This window comes from Calcarisporiella thermophila (genome assembly GCF_041956535.1).
Source record: "Calcarisporiella thermophila strain CBS 279.70 unplaced genomic scaffold VTP21scaffold_6, whole genome shotgun sequence".
NCBI classification, from domain to species: domain Eukaryota; kingdom Fungi; phylum Calcarisporiellomycota; class Calcarisporiellomycetes; order Calcarisporiellales; family Calcarisporiellaceae; genus Calcarisporiella; species Calcarisporiella thermophila.
Window position 1 is genome coordinate 254,034 of NW_027192196.1, and position 26,075 is coordinate 280,108.

Sequence of the window (26,075 nt, forward strand, 5' to 3'; positions counted from 1 at the left end):
AGGAATATTATTGACTAAGAATATACACATGAAATGGAAAAAAGGAGATTAAACAGTGTATAAGAAACAGACGCGGCCATGTGAACTGTGCGGATCAAAGCTTCTTCAGTCGAGGCTGCTTCAACTGTTGCCCATGCTCTCGCATCAAGTCCCCCACCTTCGACTTGATCTTATCCTTACTCCACTGCAGCTTCCGTGCCAACTTATTCCTATGCACCCGATTTCTCGCCTCATTCGAGGTACCCGTATTCACACCCGACGAGGTGTCGTCGTCGTCACCTTCCGCTAAAGACGCGGAGCTCCATTCACTATACACGCTGGATGCGACTGAAGCCCGTTTCTTTTGCTTGTCTCCGGTTGACTCCTGCTCTGACTCGAGGGCGGTGGCATCCAGCCGGTAGCCCCGTAGGTCGCTATGGCTCAAGGATAATCCCGGGATAAAACACAGCTTCAATCTCACTTTGCCAAGCGGCCCGCTTTGATCCGCCAACTCATCCTTGGCATTCACTTGGGAGTCGATATCCTCGTCGCCAGCCACACTATTCAAGCCTATTACAACCTCGTGTTCGACTCCGTCGCTTGGCAAATGCTTCAGCCAATATTTACCCAAGGCGCTCGTGGTTTTCAGCTTCATGCTCGATTTTTGCACGAGACGCACCACTAGAGCCGTTTGGTAGCGTCGCAGGACGGGCAGCTCAAACCGCCGCTCCTCCCACACCAATCGACCTTCGGTAATCCCGAGTCCAAAGCTTCCTGTTTTGACCCGATCCTCTATCTCATCCGGAATCAGCTGCCCGTAACCTTCAGCATGAGTGGCAGACACCGGGACCATGTTGAGGGACAGGTGCAATTGGGTGCGCTCCAAACGCTCCAATAATGGAGAAACTATCCCCTCCGCCATCACGTCGCTCACCACAAGCGTTCCAACATCATAGCCTTTCAGTTGACGGGGTATTGAAATCTTGATTGGCCTAAAAATAAGGCTCAACCGTATATGACCATAGGCGACTCCTCGTGTTAACATAAACCACCGGGTAACCTCGTAGATACCCTCTTGTTCCCTTCCACAAAAGAAATCATGTGCACGCACGAGCACTAATCCAAGTAGTGGATCATGTTCAAACGTCTTTTGGTCCCGGAGGATGACCCGGACCGAGCCATGGTGAAGATCTGGAATGAAATTCTCCGTAATCAAGTTCCAGTACTGTGGATTAAAAATAGAGTTTAGGATGGACTTGCTTGAGGGGAATGGTCATCATAAAGTTACCGGAGCGGGATTATGCATCTTGATGCGTGTGCGGGCAACTTGTCGGTCATTGACATAGATGTCAGCATAGGGATTTGGGACCGACTATAAAATGAGAGGGGGGAGGGCACAGATTCGTCGTTAATACGCAGAACCCTAGCAGTAAGCAAAAGGGATTATCTACCTCAGGGTCATATGGATGCGAACGGTCATTATAACATGAACTCATAATCTCGAGATCAGCAGCTTGGTGCAACTGAACTAGCATAATACCAGCTAACACGAAGAGAGCATATGCTGTCGTCACCTTACATTTTCATTCAGATAGAATAGCTACACTTACCTATTTGTTTACATTTCTCTGGTCTCTCCCTCTCGACCAGAACAGCTCGAGCCTCATCTCTTTCCAATTCCCTCTCTTGTTCCTTCACCGCTGCAAGAATACCCCGGCTAATACCATCGTCCGCAGGCACCAACTTCTTGGCCGGTGGAGCCACGATCTTTGGGTGGTAGGATAGTCGGTATCGCACTTGTCCGCGCGGTGCATTACCATCCCCCTTCCCTTTTCCGTAAACTTGCAGTATCTCACTCCACCCATCATGCAATAATCTCTCCTCCTTCACCATCTCACCATTCTCTTCCATGACGATTTTCTTGATCGGCCATAGAACCTTCCCCAGGAGATCGTCGGAGGAGCCTCGATCCGAATCCCACAAGTTGATTTCGAGCGACTTCCCGTTGGTGACATCACTTCCGGTTATGGGCAAGTAGAGGACCTCGTTCCACACTGGATGGCTCGAGTTAAGCAGCACCCGCGTGTAAGCCGCACGCTGTTTACTTGATTCGGAGAGCTTCAGCTCGATGTAGGGGTCGTTATCGGACAGTATATCGGCTTTGGGGAGGTTGAGGGCCTCGAAGGCCTCGAGCCTGATGATCCCGATGGATCGAGTTTCTAAATACAACCAAGGCTATTAGGAGATATGGACGTAGGAGAAATCGAATCCCTGGCTCTTACCGTGCACAACCTCATCTCCCGTCATGAAACTCTCCACATCCAAGATAATGGATTTGGGGTCTGTTAAGTCCAGTAGCACTGCATTGACACAGCTGGCAATGAATTGCTTAATCAGTGGAAGCTAATGGCCCAAGCATTAAAAAAATCGTGTAGAGTGAATAAAAGCAATGTATGACAAGTCTCGGTAAGACGCCCATGGACTTCTTACCTGCATCAAATTCATAGTGTCTGTAAGCGGCCGAATGGCCATTTCCAATTGCGGGAGTCCCAATAGTGCAATTTCTGCCTTCCCAAGAAATGGGGGGTTTGATTTGGTCTCAATCTTAAAGCGAGCCTGGGTCGCACATAAAAATAGGATTAGGAGGAGAGGGAACAGGCGAAGCCAATAGAAACATAACAAAATTACTTTTCCCACACAGTGAACTAGCTCTGCTTTAACCGGAATCACCTTTTTCAGGGAGGTGATAAGATCGATCATTATGTACGGTGGCTCGAGATGGATGCCGTCTTTCTTCACGTAGAAGCTGAAGGTTGCCTCGCCTCTCTAAACCAAAAACAAACATAGCTAGCGTTATCGGGGAGCATGCACTATCGCCGGCATAAACAAGTTAAATACCACAAAATCATCGTTCTCCCCTTCCTCTGGCGCCAGTATTTTGATGCTAGTGAGTCGCGGCGAGATGACCCCCAAGTCGAATTCAGTGACCTTGACTCGCTCAACAAATATGGGCGGCATAAATCTTTGCATTGCCTCCTCAAGCAAATCGGTCACCGCGACAAAAAGCTCCCGGTCCAGTATCCTCCATAGCTTGGCCATAATGCTATTCACCCACTCGACCGTCTCGGTTTTTTGCTCGGATATTACTGCAAGGGCCGTATGTTTCTCAATGTCGAGGTGATGCGCAATATAGTGTTTCTCAAGGTAGTTCCTCCATGCCCAAGCCAAGGCAAATATGGCAAGCATTGCCAAAGCATGAGGCAGACCTAAGCTGCCTAGCGTGTATCCGCTGACACCAACCAGGAATATGAGTTTGGGACCAGTTAGAAAGCTAGAGAGTTTTGATGTGACCTGTTCCTGCACTGAATGGGGAGCTGGGACAGATTGCTGCGATGAATCGCCAGGAACCGCTTTGGCGGTAGAGGGGGAGGCAACAGCCGTGGAGGGGGGAATGCTGGGAGATATAGTAGCTGGCTGTTGTCGAGAGCCTGAAGCAATATCAAGACTCGCCTCACTTCGCGTGATATTGGGTGAAGTGTAAGTTGTCTCGTCAGGTCTAGAGATAGCGTCCGCAGCTTGCTCTTTGTTCACAGCTTTAGGAGAGCGCCCGAATAAACTAAAGCGCCGATTTCTTTCCGTAGGCGAGTCCGATTTATCCCCTGATTTCACTTGGTTGTGCGCGTCAGTAGGAGTGCGCTCGGCTTCCATTTTCTAGTATAACAGATCCGATGAATTCAGGGCAATGATCTAGAACGTGACATGCGATGGGCTAAAGGCAACCACTGTCTGAGAGGCTTTGAGGGGAGGGGGCCAAATATTAACGAAAAGCTAAGTAGAAAAACTAGGCTTATGAGTGGAAGTTTCTCTTGAGCCAAGAATTCCATATATAACAAAGCTCCAGAAATCCTCCAATCTGGGACAAGACAGGATCTTTTCTTTCTATGGAGAGCACAAGATCAGCTAGTATTCGAATGTACTTTTTGAAAGTCCACCTGAGCCTCTTCGACGTAAAATTGGCTCTACTGCTGCGGTAGAACAGGGTCAGAATAACAGGGCAGCCCATCAAGAAGCAATTTGTGGAGTTCAACTCGACGAATAGAGAGAATCAGCAGCAGTATAAGGCGTAAGGAAAATAATATTTTCTTTATTACAAGGAAATATGATAAAGGGGGAGAGATATTTAGTCGAACAAGCCGAAGCCCATATCGTCATCCTCTTCTTCCTCCTCCTCCTTCTCCTCCTTCTTCTCTTCGGCAGCAGGAGCAGCACCGCCAGCAGCAGCACCACCAGCAGGAGCGGCAGATGGGGCAGCTATTATAAATATAAAAAAAGGATTAAGCCAATTGGCCACGATAAATAAAAAGAGAAAAAGATAGGTCTCTATGCCAATTCCATTGTGCATTATGGAATAGACATCGAAACATATAAAGCGATGAGCAACATCCTCGACACCATCAAGTCATTTACTTACCAGAGCCAACCTTCTGGAGCATCTCCTTCACGTTCTTGCCCTCAAGAGCCTTGGCAAACACGGAGGCCCACACGGGCTCAACCTCGATGTTGGCAGCCTTGGTCAAGGCCAAGATCTTGTCGGCCTATACAAATAGGAGTAGAATCACGTCTCCATTTAGCCACCCAAGAGCACCAGGAGCATCGACGCGAACAGAGTTTACATACCGAGACTTCGATGCCTTCATCGGCAAGGATGAGCGTGGCGTACACAACGGCGAGTTCAGCAGACATGGTTCTTGATCACTAGCGGATGGATGGATGTCAAAAAGAGGAGGAACTTATCAGGACGCGAGGATTGCTGGTCTTTAGAGGATCTAAGCCAAATTAGTAACCTAATCTAACCTAGAAGGCGCAGTCACTCTATCGAAATCCGAGGTTGCAAATAGAGACAATGCTGGGCTTCATATTACGGCGGAGGAGGAGAAGAGCAAATCGTCGCCAACATAGAGAAAATTGGGGCGCTCCAATTCAATTACTTGAGGAGCATTTTTATCACTTTTTTAACTTTGCCTGTGCTCAGCTCTTCGTTGGAACAAATAAATCTTCCGGGCAAGTTGCAAACGACCCGTATTGACTTAAAGGAAAACTGCCACCTGGGCTCTGTAGGAGAGGGGAAATAGAATACGCGCATCGAATTCCCATTTTTCACTCGGAATTGCCTAATTATGCTTAAGGCGTTATCGGGTGACATTTCACGCCCGATGGAGGGGGTAGGAAGCTCCATAAAATTTTGGTGTCCAGCCAATTTCCTCCTCTTCCCCCGCTACTTTGAGAAAGCTTAAATAACAACAAGCAAACTTGGATCACTTGTGTTAAAATCGCCCCAGGTTCGATGCCTGAATTGTTTGTAAAGGACCTGCTTGGTTAAACAGTTAGAGCGATCGGGCTGACATATCTTGGTTGGTCTAAAAAGGCGCTAGAACAAATAGTTCCAAGCCGAGTAGATCTGCTAATCGGTGGCTTATCCAATAAATAACATAGAGATATGTGTGTGAGTCCAACAGCTACTTCGAGAGAGAGGACTACTTCGCTTCTACAAGGCTGCTACATATGCAATGACATATGGCATTTTAAGGCTTCTACTTTGTATGAAAGTTTTTGATTCAAGGATATGGAAGGGGAGTCCTCGTATTCTCCGCAATATTGCCTCTTGCGGAATTTCCGAGGGATCCCAGTGGCTCGAGGAGGAGTGCACTCGCAATGCAATAAAAAGGCAGGCCGCCCATTGAAGAATGGCCTCGGCCCAAGCGCCACCGTTCGGAGCGATGGTGCCACTGCTGCATGATCAATATCGCAGGAAGAGTGTTTCGTGAGCCCCAGTCGAGCGGTGCTAGTGGCTGCAGCTTGGTGTATTGCGAGCATGTCCAGTCTCGGGCGCACACTATCACGGCGTTGTGCATGAAAGAGAGTTAGCCAGCCCATTCCGCCCTGAATCTCAAGTCCTGTGGCGTGTTTCGGCTGGTTGCAAGGTGGGAATGGCACAGGCCTAGTTGGCCCGCGACACTCCTCGCCTTGCCTTCTCCTCAAAGTACGAGCCGGCCGACCAGGATTGGCGATGGCGGAGGAGAGCAGCTGGCTTTGCCAGAGCGGCGCCAGCTCCGGGAGCTTGATCGTGGATGGAGATCCCCTTGAATTTCCGCTTGGGGAGGGCAATAAACTCGCACCCATTTCTCCTGTCCAACTTTTCGCGAGGATTTTTTTGTGACTCCGAGAGATCGAGACTGCGATCAATTTTTCGAATTTGTGTACACCGAGTCCCTTCCCTCTCTGTCATACCCTGTTTATTCTCATTTTCTTTTGGCACTGTCATTCCCGCCCTCCTCCCTTCGCCAATTTGCCAGCTCTGGCTCATCGCCAAATCATGCTATTCCTCCTCTGCATCGGAGTCCTCCTCCTGCTCTGCCGCACTACCCTCGCACTTCCCCCTCGGCTACAGAGGAGACAAGGTAAGAGAATGCCCTCTAGCAGTTTGAACCGCTCCCCTGTCCCCATTTGCTAAAATCTAATCCATGCCTTTAGCGAGTGGATGCACCGATTTATCTACCCAAATCTATTGCTCGCCCGGGCCCGATTCCCACTGGACACTAAATACAACTCAGGTAAGCCGTTGCATTTTCTTTTGCGATGACGCTCTGGTGAACCTCTGCAATATTCTATACAGACATTTGTCTGGAATGAGCGTAATCCGGAGTTGGCACCTGCAACCCAGGTGGACATCTATCTTATCTTCATTGAAAATGAAGTCAAGGTCGTGACGGCAAGCTGGCGCGATGTGGAGAATGAAGGATCGCTGGAGGTGGAAGTGACAGAGTCGTGGTTCCCACCCCAGAAGCCGCCCGGCCCCCTTGCAAGGAATATGACCTATGTCTGGCAAGTGGTGCGCGCTGGAGACCCTCAATCAACCTTGCCCGTGAGCCCAAAATTCTTCATTGAGCGTAAGTATCCCTATGGGTTGCTCCGTGTCTATCTTTGTGAAGCCAACCATGGATCTCTGTAAATCGTAGAACCCGCTCGGTCCGTTCAAACATCCATCGTCATCGAGTCGGTAGCTTCCATCACCACCCTGGTTACCGAGCCAACTACCATTGAGTTCTCCGCCCCTAATGCACCGGTAGCAGAAAACACGCACGGAGCCCTTCAACCATGGGCAATAGGCGTCATTGCTGCGGGCGGCGCCTGCGTGCTCTTAGTCATTGCCGCAGCGCTCCTCCTTTGGCGCAATAGGAGTAAAAAGAGGCGAAGGTTTTCTTCAACCTCTGCTGTGGTTCCCCTCGACCCCTATAACTTTCCCCACCCCCCGGATATGCCATACTCCGCCGAGAATGAGGAGAAGGCTATCCAACAAGGGAAGAAGGGTCATTTGGAGAAGAGGCCGAGCGAGGAACGTCACCGACTAGACGAGGAGCTCATACTCCGTGAAATGGAGGCTTTGGCAGGGACCAGGATCCAAGGGGTGTCGAGTAATCGGACCGTGCTGCACGGGGACGAGGCATCAAGAACGAGAATCAGCCAAATACCAATGATTGAGATAGAGCGTGTCAGCCCTATTCCCTCCATAAGGAACACATAAATTATTTCCTCGCCATTTTCCATTTTATTTTGTATATATGACCTCATACCACGCATGTCCCGCATACACTATCCTATACACTGCCCTTGCTAAGGGTACTCACCATTTTTTTTTTCTTCTATTTCCATCATTGTTTATACCGTTTCGTGTTGTTAATTTGTTAATGTCTTACATTTTCCACTTTAACGAGGTTGGGCTATTTTTTTTCTTCAACTAAAAATAAATTTGTTTTCTATTAAAACACGGTGATGCGTATAAAAACTTATCCGAATGGGAAGCAAAAAAAAAAAAAGGAAAAAAAACGAAAACGAAATGAAAGCTGGTATACACAAGTAAAAGCAAACTACTCAGAGTCATCCTCTTCTCCCTCGCTGGTTTTCGCTGCCTTCTGTTGTGCTTCGACAGCGTCGGCCAAGTTGGTCTGCTCTCCCGTCTCTTGCTGGAGACGTCTCCTGATCAGTTCCGCAATGCTGTTCTGTGTTTTCTTTTCCAGACGTTTTAGTTTTTTGTCTACATCGCGTTTTAGATCCCAGTTAGGCTTGCGTGGAGCAAGATTGAAGATATCGACGTCGGCAGCACGGTTTTCCTCCTCCTTCTGAAGAGTCTCGGCAGGAATGTGGGCAACCTCCTTCTCTACTGTCGTATCGATGTCGATCGAAGCATTGGTTGGCTGGACATGGGGCTGCAGATCGGAATTGACGGGATTGTAGTTGCGAAAGCGAAGAACCGCTCTAGATCCAATAGTGGAATGTTGAGAAAGAATGGATAGATTGGGTCGAAAATAGGCAAAAACTTACGTATTGTCTCCATTGGCTTCTCCTTGATGACGCTTGCGTAGTCCCTCCAGTCTCTCCTTGCGCTTTCGTGCCTCCTCCTCCATGATGGACTCGATTTTGATAGCAATACAATGCTTTCCAAGGGATTTTCCTTTGGCTATTTGGGCGGCTTAGAATGTGACTGGAATTTTTGCGAGTTTAGGATTTGCTTCCTTGTCCCCATTAGAGCAGACGAGGTTTATTTACATTTATGGTTTCAGTGTAGCTCTCATAGTAAAGTTATGCTGAGAGGGATGTGGCTGATACCACAGCGAGCAAAGGCAGTTCACTACACAGCCGGGTGCTATTCAGAGATCGAGGAGTATCTCAGTGTGGTTGGAGGGTTTCTAACATCACGTTGGATAGAGAGACTTTTCACCAAACCAGCATATGAAGAGCCCGACTGGCAACCAAATCAGCATGGGGACTGATATGGATAGATGAGCGGTGGTTACTCCTCTAACTGAACGATCCGACACCTGTGCTTTTAGCAGCGTTCCTGCACTGGTGTTGGCCTCTGGCATTGAATTGATGGAACCTGTACAGGCCTGCAACGGAGGTTTTTCATTACACCATAGAAGTCCCATTCCAATCCAACGGTCTAAGCCGCATCTCTGAAACTTTTGTGGCCCGGAAATATCTGCCTCCCCCCTTCAATCCCCTTTTTTTTGTCCGATATTACTTGCATTCAATTCCGTAGTTTGCATCCCAATCCCACCTATATTTAACGGGACATAGCAAGAATATAAAACGATGGCAGCGGATCCGGCATCCGCCCATCCCACGTCACGGGCCTCGGCTCATCTATCGCAATCTCCACACTTGCACCATCAACTCACCCAGCATTTTGTGCATTCGCATTCACATCGCCCCATGACATGGTCCCCGAATCAATTTCCTATTTCACGACCCATGCCGACAGCGAAATCTGCAAGGGAAAAAGCGATTCCGTCCGACTCGGACACCGACTCCATTCGCGTGCACAGCCGGCTGTTCGCACGGTACATTGACGAACGTTTCCGGGCAAGTAGCGTCATTGTCCCCTCGAGAGTATTGGCACTGGACGTCAGGGATTTGGAGCGCACACGTGATGCCTGGGAAAAACGGCGCAGCACGCTCCCCCCTCCCCCACCTTGCCCCTCAGACTTCTCGGAAAAGGAGGCTGGCCTCGATTCCGATATCTCAAAATGTGCTGGCGCATGGCTCTTTTTATTCGGCTTCCTGCTTCCTCCCCTCTGGTGGGTGGGCGCCTTCCTCAGGGGGAAAAGCAGGGAGTCGGCCCGATGGAGAAAGAGAAATCAAATGATGAGCATCGTCGGGCTGATAGTGGTTGGGTTGATAGTTGGGCTGGTGTGGTGGTATGGAGTGACCAGATAATCTCTACCTCTTAGTTCTTTTTCCTTTTCCATTTCCGTTTCTATTTTATCTATGCCTGTCTCCTCCTCCTTGTTAATATTCTTCGTCTATACCGATCTATCGCTTTATAATTTATTCAATATTTAAGCTATCTCCTCTGTTCATGCCATGATGGATGTATGTAATTATAGGCTCCCCCTTATTTCGTCAGCTCTTTCGCTCTGCCCCCCTCCCTCCTTTCTTAAGCTACACTAATGTTGCTCTGTATTGTTTTATTAAGTATTACTTATTAGTGAGTGCAATTGCGAATTATGGAATGTTAAATATAAAAAAAAGGAATAAAGATGAATAAAATTTGAACAATAATTACACGATCCCCGAAAGGGGGAGGGGAAATTCTAGGGGGGGGGAGGGGGTTATTTTCAAACAGTTTGTCGAGCAGAAGCTAACCGGTATCCGGGGATGGCGTAGAACACCAGTGAGAAGAGAAGGGTCATCCCAAGGACGAGCCCGAAGTACTTCCACGCGAGCCGCTTGTGCTGCCTCCACACGCTGGGCTCGCCCAAGCCCCGCACCCGTAACACCTTGACCTCATAGCGTTTGAGCAGGGTCAATACCGGCTGGAATTGGGTCATGCCGGTGACCAAGCACAGCCATCCCCCAAACGACGGGAGGATGCTCCACAGGCGCGCGGGACGACTCCAGTGGTTGAGCAAGATGAAGGCAATGGCCACGGCGAAGCCCAGAGTCAGCAGGAAGCATCCGCAGGCGAATGCAAACTTGGCATGGGCTGGGGTGATGTTGGCCGTGCACACCACGTCAAGAAAGCGAGGGTAATAGTGGGCCGCCAGCAAATCGTGGACATACTCTCGGGTGGCCTCGAACACGGCGGGCTCCACTCTCCGGTGGATCTCGATGAGCTCTTGCACAGCCGCCCGGTGCTCCTCCGGGATACGGAACCGATCGTCGAAGAACCGCGGGGCAAAATAGCGGTGATAGATGCGGAGGGCACTGACGCGAACATCTTCCAGCGAGACGCCCTGGGTGGGAGGGGGGGAGAGCTGCGGAAACTTGCGGGAGTTTGGGATGTCGATTGGGTCGTTGGGGTCGAGCGGCGAGGTGAGTTCTTCGGTGGCCGCAAGGTGCCAGTCGTAGGTGGAGGGGGGGCGGATTGGATCATCGAACAGCTCCAGGGACACCTCGTGGAACTGCCCATCGTCGCCCTCCGACGCGTCTTCACTCACGATCGACAGGGAGAGGTCTCCCAGGCGCGAGCTGTGCTCGGACGGATGCTGCGACCCTCGGCTCGGCAGATTTCGAGAGGCGGCCAGCGACAGCGGGGGAGACCCTGCAGCGCCAGAGCCTCTTCTCTCCTGCTCCCGCATCTGCTGTTCCAGGCGCATCTGCATCCGGCGGTTGCGACGCGACCGTGCCTCGTAGCCTCGCCAGAGCTTCGCGTGCTCACTCACGTCCCTCAGGAAATTCAAATGCTCCTCCTCGCCGTAGTGCATCATGAATCGGTAAAAATCATCGTACGTCAGCGGGGGACGCGTTTTTCGCGTAATGACCTGTTCGAACGTCGGTAGCCCCTTCACTAGATTATGGTCTTTGGCGCGATGCCAGACCTCCAGGGAGAATGGCGAGTCCAGGGAAGAAGCGGAGTCGTCGACCGTGGGATGAAAGCTGGAGGTAAGATTCTCGCGGGAGGAAGAGGCTAGGTCCGATGTCGTGATATTGAAGGGGCCATAGAAGTTGGAATGGGTAGGGGAGGGCGGTAGCGGCTGGGAATTGCGATGCCAGGAATAGGAGGGAGAGGTGGGGGGGGAAGAGGTGGAGTCAGCGGCGGTGCGCGTGCTCAACAACGAGGCCACTAGTCGAGAATTGGGTATCTGCACCATTTCATCGCCAGTCGACTTTATAGATGTCTCGGGCATGATCGATGGCTGCGAGAGGAGAACTTCCTATTGCTATGATTGGGTTGGGCGAGGCCGACAGAATGTCGACGGGCGTTTTGTTTGGTGATAAGGAGGGGAAGGGGAAAGGGGGGAGAGGGGATAGATGGCGATTAATTAAGAGCGATTAGACAACAAGATTAGGGGGGATGGCGATTAGTAATAGGGATGGCTGCCACGGTGAGGGAGTGAGATGCGGACTTGCAAGAGGAATCTACAAAGGAGCGGCATAGGGGAAGGAGAGGCGGGGGAAAGGCTCGGGGAAAGGAAGCGCTGCTGCTGTGTCTGGACTCGTTCAGCACGATCGATATTGCGAAATAAAAATCTGCAATAACATTTCAAGCGTTGGTGAGGGCGACGCACAGAGGAACAGGTCCGTTAATTAACGAGCCGCGTCGAGGTTATTAACGGGGTAAAAACAATCCCCCACACTGCGGCCAACGAGCGCGCGCGAGGTTGGCAGGGGGACAAGCGGGCGCTTGGCCTGCTTGTCAACCGAGGCGGGGTTTGAACCGAGGCTTGTTGTAACGAAAATAAAATGCGGTCTTCCTTATCTTTATCGATAATCGGCCGCTTACTCTCAGCTCCCCGAATTCCTGCATTTGCCCGAGCCCATTCTGGCCCTGTTTTCGGTGTGCTTGTTTTCGAATCCATCCGTTGCCATCATGTTCAATTCCTTGCGCCAATCCCCAATCAAATACAAATCCTTACGCCCAGCCCCCCTCTTTTCATTCCAGCGCCGCTCAATAAAACACCTTCGAGGCTACCATGGAGAGACGAGCCCGGCAGACTACTATCGCCCCAGGGGCCGAGTGATAGTCACATCAAAGCGTGGAACCGAGATCATCCACGACCCGCTCTTGAACAAAGGAACCGCCTTCTCTATCGAAGAGCGTGAGAGGTAACGCATCAGAATTCTTCAGTCTAAGCTCGAGCACTCTCGAATTCCAGCTCTCTTACTAACATGTCCAAAATGCATCCTTTGGCTTTAAGGCTACAAATCCGTGGCCTCGTTCCACCGCGCCAGCAACCTATGGACAAACAGCTCGAGAGAGTGAAGAACAATCTCGACCATCTCAAAGATCCGCTCCAAAAGGCAATATTCTTGCTTTCTCTCCAGGATCGCAACGAGGCCCTGTTCTTCAAACTTGTCATGGATAATATCGAAGAGCTCGCCGGGATCATATACACCCCTACAGTGGGGCTTGTGTGCCAGAAATTCCACTCGGTTTACAGGAGAGCTAGGGGAATGTACTTTAGCACGCAAGATCGAGGCGCCATGTCTTGTAACTTTGGCTTCTTTCCCAATGCTAGGCCCTGATTAATGTTAGGTGTTTCTTTTAGCCATGGTGTATAATTGGCCGCACGATGAGGTGGACGTGATAGTCGTCACGGACGGAAGCCGAGTCCTCGGTCTGGGAGACCTCGGCTCAAACTCCATGCAAATCAGCATCGGAAAATTGGCTCTCTACGTGGCCGCGTAAATATCCTCTTCGATGGCTTTATTTTGTGCCTATACTCACTGGCGATTTTTGTGTTGGTCAGAGGCGGAATTAGGCCACGTGCTGTGCTTCCCGTTGTGATTGATGTAGGGACGAACAACGAAAACTTGCTCAACGACCCTTTATACCTGGGAATGCCCCACAGGCGTATTGAGGGAGAAGAGTATTATTCTTTAGTGGACGAATGGGTAGAGGTGCGTCAACAATATATGCATATATTTATTTGTCTCCGGACAATGAGGCTCACTCTCTGAAAACACTCTTTTGCAAACTTTTTAGGCAGTTCTTACTCGGTGGCCAAGTAAGAATACCCACCTGGATCCGAACCATCTGCTTTCAAGTTTGGGTCCTTGCGGCTGATGAATGCTTCTCTTTATTTTTAGATGTTCTTATCCAATTTGAAGACTTCAAACACCCTCACGCCTACAACCTCCTCAACAAGTACAAGGACCATACCCTTTGCTTCAATGATGATATTCAGTCCACCTCTGCCATTGCTCTGGCGGGCATTCTCGCCTCCCTTCGTGCACAGGGACGTCGGATGGAAGATATCGCCCAAGAGCGTATCATCTGTCTTGGGGCGGGCTCCGCGGGCATTGGGGTATGCGAAGGTATTGTAGATTGTATGCAGGCTCTGGGCGGATTGATGTCAAGAAAGGAGGCCTATTCTCGATTCTGGATGTTTGACCAGTATGGCCTGCTTGGCAACCCGAACCTGACCTCCTCGCCCCCTTCGAATCGAGTTGGACCGGCGGCGAGACCAGGAGGATTGAACGAACTCCAAGTGAACTATGCACGTGCAGACCTGGGCGATCGCATGTCGCTCGAAGAAGTGGTCGAGAAGGTGAAGCCCACTATCATTCTGGGCTTGAGTGGAACGAAGGATGCGTTTACGGAGCGTGCGATAAGAACCATGGCAAAATATTGCGAGAGACCGGTGGTGTTTCCACTGAGCAATCCAACGGCTCATTCCGAGTGCACGGCGGAGGAAGGTGGGTTCTCGTTTTGTTTTATGTGAAGGAAGGAGACGAGGAGGGGGGATGTGAACGTGGACTTGGAGAGAATGAAGTGGAGTGTTGCATTGCATACACCGTTAATTTTGTATTGGTTTTGTTGGTTTCTAGCATGCCGATGGACTGAAGGCAGGGCTTTGTTTGCAAGTGGCAGCCCCTTCAAGAGTGTAGAAGTGAATGGGCAATTTATGCAGACAAATCAGTGCAATAACTCATACAGTTTCCCTGTAGGCGTCTTCTCCAGAGGATATTGCTCCCCACTCTCTCACTCTAACCTGAGGCTCTATATCTTTTAGGGAATTGGCCTTGGTGTGACCATTGCGCGGGCATCGCGAGTAACTCCCAAAATGTTCCAAGAGGCGGCTAAAACCATCGCCAGTATAGCCACCGAGTCTGAACTTAAGAGAGGGGTTCTTTTCCCAGGGGTAAAATATCTGAGAGAGGTTGCAACCGAGGTAGCCACGCGGGTCGTGGAGGTCGCATACGATGAGGGTGTCGCCACGGCGCGCCTTCCCGAGGCTAGAGGGGCTCCGCTGCGCGAAGTTGTAAGACGAGCCATGTGGCGACCAGAGTATGAGCCCATAATCTATCAGCCTGACAAATAGAGGAGGTTCGCCCCCTCCCCCCCCCCTTGGAGAAATAGAGTGTGTTATTTAATTTGCTTATTTAATTACTGTTGTTGTGGGCTATTGTTTGCCACCGGCCTATTTTTTAATGAAACCATTTCCTTCCACAATCTGCCCAATCGTTCCATGGCCTCTTCCACACTTGCCACCGGATAAACTAGCCGCTTTTTAATGCAGCACTACCGGAATTTAATTTTCCAATGGAAACGGGGTCTCGGATTTAATTTTGAGAGACGGATATCTGATGATCGAAACCGCTTCTATATATATATATCCTCGTTCAGACATTGCATCCTTTTGTTCACACAGGCAATCATGTCGAAGTTCATCATCAATCATAACATCAATCCCTCCATTGTAGAGCTTGCTGCCACGGAGCAGCACGGCAACATGCAGCACCAGGCGTATTTCCGTGAAATATGTAGGAGTGTAAGTCTTCGAAGGATTGTCTCGCATTACCAATTCTGATTGGGAGCTGACCGAATGTTGGGAATTTTAGCTCGAAAAAATAAATTGGGATTATGGAAGCGAAGACTTTCTTCAGACAGAGAATATGCTACAGGCATGGAGGACCGTGTGTGAAGATGAGAAAAGGAGTTTGTCGTCGGAAATAATTGGTACATTGTTTTTGGGGCCCTTCTCTCCTTCGCTGAATAAGCTCACAGTTTCACTATCCTGTAGCTGGTGCCGCCGCAATAATGGCGGTTAAGCAGTACGAACTACACCTTTCTTTCCTCCAGCGTCCACTCAACGACTCCAGTATGTTGGGACTATGTAAGCTATCTCTCTCTCCGTATTTCTTTCCTCCCCCCTCCATATCTAACAATGGGCCATGTTTGATATGTTTTCAGTGGTAGGCTATGCAATGGGCAACGCTGTCAAGCTGTTCGAACAACGCGGAGAGTCTGGGGATAAGGCAGATGTAGGCGTGATGGCCTGCCGAGCAGCCTTGGTTTTGTTCGAACGATTCCTCATGGAGCATTAGAATCCACCTATACATATATACATGCATCCCTATCTGTGTAAATAGAACATGCTTAGCTGTTTCATTGTACGATTTCTTCCATAGCATTCTGCGTTTTCTCTTTTTTCTTTCATTCTCCAATGTTATATATTATACATTCACTCAGTTTGATGTCGGGCTATTTTAATATTCTTTAGAATTTATCATTATTTTGTCTCCACCTCCATTGTCCTTATTCGCTGGCTATTTGGTAGAGGCCATGGCAATAGTAGAGTCCAATAAAGTTAATGGTAATAAAAATTAGGAATTAGAGTGGAATAGTAATAAAAAAAAATAATTAACATCGCTTCTAGCTACACTACATCTAGACATATCGTCGCTATGACGAATACTGCAGCTTTCTACGGCTAAGCTTAAGCATCAGCAGATCTCCCACTTCACTAATCTTCTCCAGTGCATAGTCCAGATCCTTCCGAGTGTGTGCGGAGGACATACAAAAGCGGACTCGGGGGGTGTTCATCGGGGTCGCGGGATAGGCCGAAATCACCACCGCTAAACAGGGTAGAATAAAAAACGATTAGTCCATAGAATGGGGGAAGCCAGGTGGGGGGGATATGGTACCAATGCCTCGCTTGAGAAGCTCGCGAGAAAAGGCTGGGATCTTGGCCGGGTTAAAGAGGAGAAGCGGAATGACCGGTGAACCTTCGAATCCTAGATGAACATGGGGCATTTAGCTCAGCCCTGAAGAGGGATTTTTCTTTTCTTCTTCTTGTGCTCTTCCGACCACCGTACTCACCGTAGAGGATGAAGCCCATTTCTTTCAGCCTCCTTTGGAAGTAAAGCGAGTTTTCCCTTAGCTGCCGAATCCTCTTCTCACCCTCACCCTCCCAGGCCTCATTCATGATGATTTTGAAGCTGGTGATGGACTGTTGCAACACGGGAATCGACATCCCCTCCGCATAGATGTTTGAATAGTTGGTGAGACGTAGATAATCGATGACGTCCTTATCGGCTGCGATGTATCCGCCTGCGGCGCCAAAGGATTTCGTGTACGTGCCCATCATGATGTCGATATCACGCGTGTCCACCCCCAGGAGGTCGCACACCCCACGTCCCGAAGAGCCGAGGGCGCCGATTGAGTGAGCCTCATCCAGAAATATGTAGAACTATACAATCCCTACTTAGAAGAGCTGTTCATCCATTCCTATCATCCATCTCCATCCTTACCTTGAACTCCCTCTTCAACTCAATCAATGAGTGCAAGTCGGGCACATTCCCCTCCATGCTATAGATACCCTCCACGACCACCAGTATTTTTTTCCATGGTCGATGGGTGCGTGGTTGTCCTTGCGAGATGGACTCGCGCAGGAGCTCCCGAAGCTCCTTCATATCGTTGTGCTTGAAGATGCGGATGGACGCCCCGGAGAGGCGGAGCCCGGTTATGATGGAGGCATGATTGAGCTCGTCGCTAAGCACAAGGCAACCCTACCAAGGACAGAGGAATATGTTTTTGAGGGATGAAGAAAGTGGCATTGATGAGAATGGCTATTAACCTTTCCAACTAGGGCAGGTAGAGTCGTGGCGTTGGTAGCATGTCCCATCGAGATGACTATTGCATCCTCCTTCCCAAGGAACCGTGCCGTCAACTCCTCTAGCTCCCTATGCATATCACTAGTTCCTGTTTCCAATCTCGGACTTGAGGAGGCTATTCCGTTCTCTCTTACAGCCTCTTCAACTGCATCTGCGCATGGGCCTTCTGCTTGAGCGAAGCCCAGATAGTTATAGGAGCCTAGGTTGAGCACCTCGGTGGTCGTGCCAGGATATTGAAAGGTGACATTGTAGTCTGAGGAGGTTCGATCGAGTAGCTGGCATGTACGGCCGGGCACGCCCCGGATGGGCCGATTATAGCAATCGCGAACACGCAGATAGAGACGGCGGATATAAAAAGATTCAAAATCGGAAGTGAGAGGAGCATAGCCCTAAATAGATAAAGTTGTGTGTGTAGAAAAGAGGATTTAGCTCTGGTGTTTTCTCGCAAATATTCCTTGGCATTATCAGATGGGGCTTACATTTTGCATGCGCAGATGCTGGTATTTCTTCTTCCTAAATCGTTTACCAAATATGTCCCTCAAATGCCCGAAAATAATGAGGAGCAAATAGTTGAGGTATACCGAGACGTAAATGTACATGGGAGGATCCTCCACCTCCTCATTCTTCATCAACTCATAGGCAAGCGGTTTATGGGAATTGCGGGGAATATGCTCAGGCAAAGAGGAAGGAAGTGACCGCTGCGCAGGCGGTGCAGGAGAGCAAGCCTCCGTTTGCTGCTGTGGTTTTGAGAAGGATTGGGTTAGGGCGCGCTTGCTTTTGGACAACATAGTGGAAGAGAGAAGAGAGCTCGAGCCCAATTTTTAACTATACAGAACACCGAAATGTTTTATCCGCCTTAATAAACTTTATTTTTCAGTGAAAAATATTGGACGGGATTAGCCTTACTCATCCACGGCCCTCAACTTCCAGTAGACTCGGCCCGCAATTTTCAGTCTATCCAATATTGTCCTGCGACCATTCAGCAGGGTTGAATCAGCTTAGTCCACATCGGCTGCGCCACTTAAAGTAGAAGTTGGTGTAAAAATTCCGATAAAATATAAAAAATACGGATAAGACACGGTGTTTTAAATTTTGTATGATAAAATTCATATCCGATAAAAAATACGGTTAGAAATATCATTAATATGTTTGGACTAGGCCACGTGCAAACAGCCGCATACGTTTACATAAGGCGTATAATTTTACGAATATGTAATGAGGGAGATTTAATGATAATATTCTTACCGTGCAATTTGTAACTGCCTTGCAGTTGTTCAATTAAACTACCATAAATTCCAGATTCCGACCTATCCAAAACTATTTCAGCATAAATAAAGGATAACTCACAACACAAATTCAAGCATTCAGCTAATAAGCCACTCATTACCCTCCCTATTGCCATTTTGAGCTGTTTTACCATGCCAATTCAAAGTCATCGCGTAGACATGCTTCGGGCGGAAGTTGAACATCTTAAATCTAGGTTGGAGAGAATCCAGCTCGAGCTTGGAGAGAACCAATAGGAGGAACTTAGCAAGGCAAGAAGGGAAGGCAACAACGTCAAAGAGTATATCATCTACACGCCTACTCCAAAACACTACCTAGATATCCCACAATGAGTGGAGGATGCGGTTCCTCATATACGAGAGCCTTTATACTCGCCCAAATTTCGGATTCACGATAAAGATCTACGCGCTGAATGGTGGGCTCGCGCGCCTCCTGTCCGCGACCGAATCTATGACGCGCCCGCTATGCCGAGTAGTTTGCTCCAGAACGCGTCACGGCTGACCAAAGCGAGAGATCGCACACTGGCAAACCTTCAATATCGATTGGCGCTATCTACTAGGTCGATTGACGCACTTTTCTTCTCTATTGCACATTTTATAGATTCCAATCATGACAACATCCTCGATTCTCTTAGCAATTATTGGCTTCAGTTATATAAGGACATCAGGTTGCAGATGCGAGACCACCTTGCTGCAATTTCAGAAATAAGACTTGCAGAAATAAAACAAGCGGGTAATTATAGCAACCGCTCTGCTATACAACTTCGAAGCACACCCTCATCCCTGAAGAACTGACCGAAGAGCTCGCAAGTGAACGCAAAGCTTTCTCCGGATCAAAGGAAAGAGCACGAAAGCAAAATCGTCAAAGAACTTCCAAGAAACAAAAAGGAGCCTATAACACTTCTTATACTAATTCCCGAGAAGAGATAAAATGCCAAGTTGGTAAACCAGATGGAGAAACCTTTCTTCCGCGTAAGAATGAACTAGCTTTGTTTCATTTTAAAAACTACCTTATTTACTAGATCCCGCCCTGCTTTCTACAAGGATAGCATCTTCTCGTTTTCAATGCGTTAAATCTCAAGCTCAGAAAATATAGAGCAGCATTCAATTTTCCATCCCAATACTGAATCCTGTGTGCTTCGGATTAGAGCGAAGTGATAATACAGTTTTCAAGATTCCCACGATATGCCAATGTCAGAAATCCCCACCATCAATTGGTATTGGATTACAGGCGCATTATTTCATCTTCTATTATTTATAAACTAAATACAGTCGACTTTTAATTCCGATAAGATTACTCGCACTACACAAAATAATTGAATTCTTTGGAACTCATTTAGCTTAATTCCAGCCCCCATTTGGTGTGTTGCTTACTTAAATTTCATCTCTCTCCCATGCCTATGTTGTAGCCATGGTACCACCTCGACCCTTTATGCACACGCTCTCCGCTTCCAGAAATAACCTACCACATCCATCCGAATACTTGTGGTGCGGCCAGCACAACCTACGTCAGACAATAAACCTTGAAAATGAGCCTTTCAGTTCCAATAAACAGTCATTGTAACTACAAATATTACTCGGGCTCGACCAGTATGTACTTGTCATACACACCCAAATGAAGGCTACTACCGTTAATCTCTTAATAAAGTCCTCATGAGAGGCGTGGGAGCCGACATACTAGAATATATAAAAACACTGCATTACAAACCTTGACCTCGCAAACATTGAAGGCGTACGGAACTATCCCAAACCGGCTAGGTTCAATAACGCTATCAACCTTTGTCCCCTCTTCGGAGGAGAATGGGCCGTCAATGGCGTTTTAAAACTCCTATTAGGTGGTCTATACCACCTTTAAATGGATGACATGAACACAACCTAAATACCAGCTCATTACAGACGAGCCTAATTCAAATCCTTTGCCCGGTTCAGAAATCGAAGATATTTCAACCGAATTTTGTCATTTCATCCTTGAAGACGAGTTGCTAATCCGGCCTACAACCATGGAAGTCCATCCAGCCTCTTTGAGGGTGAAACGCATCTTCATGTTGTCCATTCTTGTGCTTGGCTAGCGCGATCCCGTCTCGCTTGGCTTGTAGTCGGTTAGAAATTTTTTATCAGTCCCTCCACGCCAAGCTCTTAAGGCCGAAGATGGACACTTTTTCAACCATTCTCCCAAGGCTGGAAATTATTAGAGCTAGAGATCGGCGTAATGATTGGATTCGGTCGTGTTAAAGCCTCAAATTTTTGGCTCCGCAAAAAATTAAGACTTGTCGGTGTGTTCAGGATGCTTAATCGAGCTAGAGGGGGGTTATGGGGTGGCTTCCACCCGTGCATGAATGCCCAAGAAAACTACATCTAGGCAGAGATCTTTGATGTAAGGGATCCTGCAAGCATAGCAAAACAAGCAACCTCTGTAAGACAGGGTTGCATCATCATCTAGTTATAGTGGGAGGCAGCCACCGCTTGTGGCGTTCCATCAGCATAATGAGCTACTCAACAGATCCAATCTGCGCCTATCCCGTCCATTATCCACACATTGGGCCGACGGATAGCTCTAAAATTTCGGGGATTTCCTTCTCCTAACCAATCGCATAGTGAGCAAATTTGAGCCAGGCTAAGATGAGAGATGTGGCTGTAACACGCGAAAATTCTGCCATTCGAGTAGAATACTGGGACAGGGAAATTGCTTGATTTACAGTCAGTCATCAGCAATCTTACTGATCTTCTAATCCATTCCAACTTTAAGGTTATCGGTCAGCCTCTAGTGCAAAATCGGCTCCCGCAAACGCTTTCACAAACAGCGGCCCGCGCCTGCCCCGGCTCCAACCACCTTGCATCTTCTCCGTTCGCAGTCTAATCAGTCAAAGGTTTCCCATCTTGAGAAAATTCTGCTATTCGAGTAGCCGTCCAAATCTACCCTCCTCGCCATGCTTGTAATCTGGAAGACGCTTGCCCTCCCCTCGGTCCCCATTATAAGAAGAGCAAAGTTTCGCGACTTTCATTTTATTTATTGTGTTCAGAATAGCCTTTGCGCTATCCTTCATTTAGTCTTTTGCGCGATTTTTCTCCCCCTCTTCTCTCCCTTTCGTCATCTATTGATTGATCCCGGATCCAACTGTAGAGGTGAGGCTCTTATCCATCCTCCTGGTTTTCACCTGGTCTTGTAACCTCGTGGATTGGAATTCTAACTTTTGATGTGATTAGGAACGTGGTAATTTCAAGTCGACTAAGCATGAGCAAAGATATTGAGGCGGGCGAGAAGGAGGCTGTTCAATTCCAGATTGATGCTCGGCCCCAATCCAAGGTGTTCTCTCCCCCCAACTCAAATGGCAACCACAGCTTGCCCATCGAGTTCCGCACCCTCTCCATCCAGGTGACCGACTCGCAGCATGTCCGCGACAAAGGCAAACCCAAGGATGATACCGAGTATTTCGCTTCTCTTGAATTTCATAAGATGAGCTCCCACGAGGTCAGTCTCCGGTTCAACACTAGCGACAATGAGGGCCTGGACTCCGCTTCCGCAGAGAAGCGGTTGCAACGCAATGGGCCCAATGTCCTAGAGCAACGCAAGCCCAACTATGTCCGGAAGTTGCTGGGCTATATTTTTGGTGGCTTTTGCGCGGTGCTGTGGGTCGGTGTCCTGGTGTTCTTCCTCTGCTGGCAGCCTCTCAGCGACCCTCCTAGCGCAACGAACTTGGCCCTCGCCATTCTCGTCCTCATCGTCATCTTTCTTCAGGCTTCCTTTTCGGCATTCCAGGATTGGTCCACGTCACGCGTCATGAAATCTATCCTCAACATGATTCCCTCTGAATGCTTGGTGCTCCGTGACGGCCAGCTGAGGAAAATGCCCGCCACCAACCTAGTGGTCGGCGACATTGTCCATCTTAAACTTGGCAACAAGGTCCCCGCTGACATTCGCCTACTTCAGACCTCCAACGACCTTAAGCTGGATCGATCGATCCTTACCGGAGAGAGTGATGCCATTGATGGCGTGGTGGATTGCACTGACGATAACTTCTTGGAGTCCAAAAACATCGCTCTCATGGGCACTCACGTCGTGAATGGCAGTGGTGCAGGCGTGGTCGTGCTGACTGGCGGCAACACCGTTATGGGCCGTATCTCTAAACTCACCTCATCCAGGCGTCCCAAAGTTCCCCTCATCCAGCAGGAAATCAACCGCTTCGTACGAATTATCGTCTGCTTGACTATCGTGTTGGCGTCTATGATTGCTATTGTATGGGGTGCTTGGCTGCGAGCTGCTTATCCCGATTTCTTGAGCGTGGTGGGCATGTTGGTCAACGTGATGGGCTGTGTAGTGGCCTTTATTCCTGAGGGTATGCCCGTGGGCGTGGCCTTGACGCTTATGATGGTTGCTCGCCGCATGCGACAGAATAATATTTTGCCAAAGGCACTCACCACCGTCGAAACGCTGGGCTGCGTCAACGTCATTTGCTCAGACAAAACTGGCACCCTCACCCAGAATAAGATGTTTGTAACCTCGGTCGGATTCCTTGATAACGAGACCAACCCAGACAACTGCCGCGACACCATTGTCCGTGAGCCCTCGAGCCAGCTCGCTATTGCTTATCGTCAACTTCAACTGGCCTCCCTCTTTTGTAACAATGCCACGTTCGACCCCTCCACCATGGACCGCCCTGTAGCGGATCGCCTTGCTAACGGTGATGCCACTGACTGCGCCCTTCTCCGGTTCTCGGAGCACGTGGGGTCCACGGCTGATTTCTCCACTCATTTTCAACGCGTCTTCGAAATCCCCTTTAACTCGAAAAACAAATGGATGCTCACGATGTACCAGGCCGGCTCCAACCACGAAATGATGGAGCAAGTGTTTGGGGGAAGCAAGCAATCTCTCGTGCTTGTCAAAGGTGCTCCAGACGTTTTGCTCCCCAAGTGTACCTCGGTCCTCTCCGCCGCCACCAACTCAGTAGTGCCGCTGTCTTCGGAAGCCATGAATGTCGTCACTGATATGCAGCAGAAGTGGTCCCGCAACGGCGAGCGTGTTCTCATCCTGTGCCGTCGCTTCTACACCCCAGCTGCCGAGATGGGAACCAATGATTTCCAAGAAGAAATTACCAACCATGCCGTCCAAGACCTTACCATCATCGGCTTGATCGGTATAATGGATCCTCCCCGCCCCGAGATTAAGGACACCGTGGCTAAGTGCCGAAAAGCCGGCACGCGCTTCTTCATGGTCACTGGTGATTTTGGCCTCACCGCCGCCGCGATTGCCCGTCAAATTGGCATCTTCACCACAACACGCGATCCGGATACCTACGATGAAGTTCTCAAGTCAGAGGGAGATGACGCTGAGAAATTCAATGGTGTCACCAGCCTCCTGCTTACCGGCACTGACATCCAGAAAATGGGCGACTCCGAGTGGGATCGTGTGTGCAAGTACGAGGAAATTGTCTTCGCGCGTACCACTCCCGAGCAGAAGCTTAGAATAGTGAACGAGTTCAAGAAGCGGGATGGTGTGGTAGCAGTCACCGGTGATGGTGTCAATGACGCCCCCGCTCTCAAAGCCGCTGACGTTGGTGTTGCAGTGGTTTCGGGTAGTGATGTGGCTATTGAGGCTGCTGACTTGGTCTTGCTCGACAAGTTCGACTCCATCACCGAGGCTATTCGTCTGGGTCGTCTCGTCTTCCAGAACTTGCAAAAGGTAATTGGCTACTTGCTTCCCGCCGGCTCTTGGTCCGAAATCTGGCCCGTGTTGATCAACGTGTTCTTTGGCACTCCCCTCCCACTCTCCGCCTTCCTCATGATCATGATCTGTTGTTTCACCGACCTCTTCCCTTGTCTCGCACTCATTATGGAGCAAGAGGAGTACGATCTTTTGTCACAACCCCCTCGCAACTCGAAGAAGGACCACTTGATCACGTTCAAAATCTATCTGCAATCTTATGGGTTCATCGGGACCCTTGAGGCTATCTGCTCCGAGGCCATGTTCTTCACCTATCTCAAGGAATACACCAATCTTGGATGGTACGATCTTGTCTTCACGTTTGGCAACGGAATCGACTGGAGCAAAGCCACGGTCACTAAGGAGGAGTTCAACAATTATCACGTCAATGTGGCCAGCTCTATTACCTTTATCACCTTGGTGATCATCCAGTGGGGTAATATCCTTTCCATCCGTAACCGCAAACTTTCTATCCTCCAAGCTGACCCCATCCGTCCCAAACGCCGTAACCTTTGGCTTTTCCTCGGTATGCTCTTTTCCTTTATCGTCGCCATTATCGTCACCGAGATCCCATGGATCAACAATCTTTTCTACACTGCCCCTGTGCCTATCAAGTACTGGCTCATTCCTTTCCCGATGGCACTTGGTATCTTGTTGGTGGACGAGGTTCGCAAGCTGCTTGTCCGTTCCTTCCCCAATGGGCCTGTTGCAAAGATGGCTTGGTAGAGTAACAGCATCTTCACACGTAAATAGACAGACATCCCGTTGCGTTATTATCCATTTTATCTTTTGTTATTTAAGCTTTGTATTTTCTTCTTTCCCAAACTTCCTCCTCTTCCAGCCCCCCCCCCCCCTCTTTTTTTGGACAACCATTTGCAATTTAGCAACTCAGAATATACCATAATATACTATAAATACTATTGTTTAAAGTAATAATAAAGACTTTATTGATCACCCGTAATATCCAAATGGAAATAAGCTTGCTTCACCTTGATATTTATAATCAGATTGGTTTCCCTATTAACAAAATACAGAGTTTTTTTTGGGAAATGGACACATCAACCCCCTCCCTTCTCCCATTGGCCCCTCCTTCCGAACAATTAATAAATCTCTGCCTATTATATTTCGGCTTCTTCTCGATTCCTTCTTCGTTTGCTTCCTAACATCTCGCTTTCCTCGGCATTTATGAGAAATGGATGATCCGCATTACAGTTTCCGTTTTCCGAACACTTTCTTTTGCACCGCGGGACCATCCAAGGAAAAGAAAGGAGAGGGCTAAAAATGACCTGTCAAATATCGCAATAGGCATCAGTCATGACATTCTGTGGTTCAATTCGCAAGGGCAAATCGCTTTCTTAGCAAAGGAGAAGTCACCGATGGGAGATTCTCATCACAACCCTGGCTTTAAAACGTGCCCCGATCCTTGGGCGTAGTTTTGCTAGCGAGTCAAGAGAAAGGGGAGGGTTCCCGAGCCAAAATGGTGAGCACTTCAAAAATATCCTTTTCATTCCCACCAGATGGCTCATGATATCCTATTTAAAACTAATATGCTTATCTTTTCCTCCATAAGGCAGGATGTGAGAACTCGCCCAAGTGTCAGGTGGAAGAAGGTGGGGACGTGTTCTCGTCAAAAATTATTTAAATTGAAGCTCCTTTTGTAGACTCTTTATCATTTCCTCCATCAGTTAACGTCACATTTGCCAAGAACACTACAA

At 48.8% G+C, this 26,075-nt stretch overlaps 12 protein-coding genes across 12 annotated transcripts; 5 read left to right on the forward strand and 7 right to left on the reverse strand.

Annotated features, from left to right (window-relative positions):
• Positions 1–94: 94 nt before the first annotated feature.
• Positions 95–3,687, reverse strand: VTP21DRAFT_9809 (uncharacterized protein; the record flags this gene model as incomplete). The annotated part of the gene is made up of 8 exons (XM_069400796.1): positions 95–1,204; positions 1,268–1,351; positions 1,431–1,522; positions 1,590–2,198; positions 2,262–2,382; positions 2,470–2,595; positions 2,668–2,805; positions 2,878–3,687. The coding sequence occupies 8 exons, from the start codon at positions 3,685–3,687 to the stop codon at positions 95–97; spliced, it is 3,090 nt and encodes a 1,029-aa protein (XP_069253535.1).
• Positions 3,688–4,159: 472 nt separating this feature from the next.
• VTP21DRAFT_9810 (ribosomal protein P1) lies at positions 4,160–4,722 on the reverse strand (the record flags this gene model as incomplete). Its single annotated transcript, XM_069400798.1, has 3 exons — positions 4,160–4,290; positions 4,451–4,574; positions 4,657–4,722. The coding sequence occupies 3 exons, from the start codon at positions 4,720–4,722 to the stop codon at positions 4,160–4,162; spliced, it is 321 nt and encodes a 106-aa protein (XP_069253536.1).
• Positions 4,723–5,535: 813 nt separating this feature from the next.
• Positions 5,536–6,159, reverse strand: VTP21DRAFT_9811 (uncharacterized protein; the record flags this gene model as incomplete). The annotated part of the gene is made up of 1 exon (XM_069400799.1): positions 5,536–6,159. The coding sequence occupies one exon, from the start codon at positions 6,157–6,159 to the stop codon at positions 5,536–5,538; it is 624 nt and encodes a 207-aa protein (XP_069253537.1).
• Positions 6,160–6,352: 193 nt separating this feature from the next.
• VTP21DRAFT_9812 (uncharacterized protein) lies at positions 6,353–7,561 on the forward strand (the record flags this gene model as incomplete). The annotated part of the gene is made up of 4 exons (XM_069400800.1): positions 6,353–6,437; positions 6,511–6,590; positions 6,653–6,926; positions 6,996–7,561. 4 exons carry the CDS (start codon positions 6,353–6,355, stop codon positions 7,559–7,561), a joined length of 1,005 nt encoding a protein of 334 aa, XP_069253538.1.
• Positions 7,562–7,904: 343 nt separating this feature from the next.
• Positions 7,905–8,441, reverse strand: VTP21DRAFT_9813 (uncharacterized protein; the record flags this gene model as incomplete). The annotated part of the gene is made up of 2 exons (XM_069400801.1): positions 7,905–8,292; positions 8,359–8,441. 2 exons carry the CDS (start codon positions 8,439–8,441, stop codon positions 7,905–7,907), a joined length of 471 nt encoding a protein of 156 aa, XP_069253539.1.
• Positions 8,442–8,585: 144 nt separating this feature from the next.
• Positions 8,586–8,963, reverse strand: VTP21DRAFT_9814 (uncharacterized protein; the record flags this gene model as incomplete). The annotated part of the gene is made up of 2 exons (XM_069400802.1): positions 8,586–8,680; positions 8,756–8,963. The coding sequence occupies 2 exons, from the start codon at positions 8,961–8,963 to the stop codon at positions 8,586–8,588; spliced, it is 303 nt and encodes a 100-aa protein (XP_069253540.1).
• Positions 8,964–9,129: 166 nt separating this feature from the next.
• VTP21DRAFT_9815 (uncharacterized protein) lies at positions 9,130–9,753 on the forward strand (the record flags this gene model as incomplete). Its single annotated transcript, XM_069400803.1, has 1 exon — positions 9,130–9,753. The coding sequence occupies one exon, from the start codon at positions 9,130–9,132 to the stop codon at positions 9,751–9,753; it is 624 nt and encodes a 207-aa protein (XP_069253541.1).
• A 401-nt stretch (positions 9,754–10,154) lies between these two features.
• On the reverse strand, positions 10,155–11,666 carry VTP21DRAFT_9816 (uncharacterized protein; the record flags this gene model as incomplete). The annotated part of the gene is made up of 1 exon (XM_069400804.1): positions 10,155–11,666. The coding sequence occupies one exon, from the start codon at positions 11,664–11,666 to the stop codon at positions 10,155–10,157; it is 1,512 nt and encodes a 503-aa protein (XP_069253542.1).
• A 683-nt stretch (positions 11,667–12,349) lies between these two features.
• VTP21DRAFT_9817 (uncharacterized protein) lies at positions 12,350–14,804 on the forward strand (the record flags this gene model as incomplete). The annotated part of the gene is made up of 8 exons (XM_069400805.1): positions 12,350–12,585; positions 12,678–12,970; positions 13,029–13,164; positions 13,230–13,380; positions 13,466–13,487; positions 13,570–14,178; positions 14,311–14,426; positions 14,496–14,804. The coding sequence occupies 8 exons, from the start codon at positions 12,350–12,352 to the stop codon at positions 14,802–14,804; spliced, it is 1,872 nt and encodes a 623-aa protein (XP_069253543.1).
• Positions 14,805–15,140: 336 nt separating this feature from the next.
• On the forward strand, positions 15,141–15,810 carry VTP21DRAFT_9818 (uncharacterized protein; the record flags this gene model as incomplete). The annotated part of the gene is made up of 4 exons (XM_069400806.1): positions 15,141–15,254; positions 15,325–15,442; positions 15,507–15,599; positions 15,677–15,810. 4 exons carry the CDS (start codon positions 15,141–15,143, stop codon positions 15,808–15,810), a joined length of 459 nt encoding a protein of 152 aa, XP_069253544.1.
• A 358-nt stretch (positions 15,811–16,168) lies between these two features.
• Positions 16,169–18,167, reverse strand: VTP21DRAFT_9819 (uncharacterized protein; the record flags this gene model as incomplete). Its single annotated transcript, XM_069400807.1, has 6 exons — positions 16,169–16,341; positions 16,411–16,500; positions 16,586–16,955; positions 17,017–17,274; positions 17,343–17,768; positions 17,859–18,167. The coding sequence occupies 6 exons, from the start codon at positions 18,165–18,167 to the stop codon at positions 16,169–16,171; spliced, it is 1,626 nt and encodes a 541-aa protein (XP_069253545.1).
• Positions 18,168–21,894: 3,727 nt separating this feature from the next.
• On the forward strand, positions 21,895–25,086 carry VTP21DRAFT_9820 (uncharacterized protein; the record flags this gene model as incomplete). The annotated part of the gene is made up of 1 exon (XM_069400809.1): positions 21,895–25,086. The coding sequence occupies one exon, from the start codon at positions 21,895–21,897 to the stop codon at positions 25,084–25,086; it is 3,192 nt and encodes a 1,063-aa protein (XP_069253546.1).
• Between the last annotated feature and the right edge of the window lie 989 nt (positions 25,087–26,075).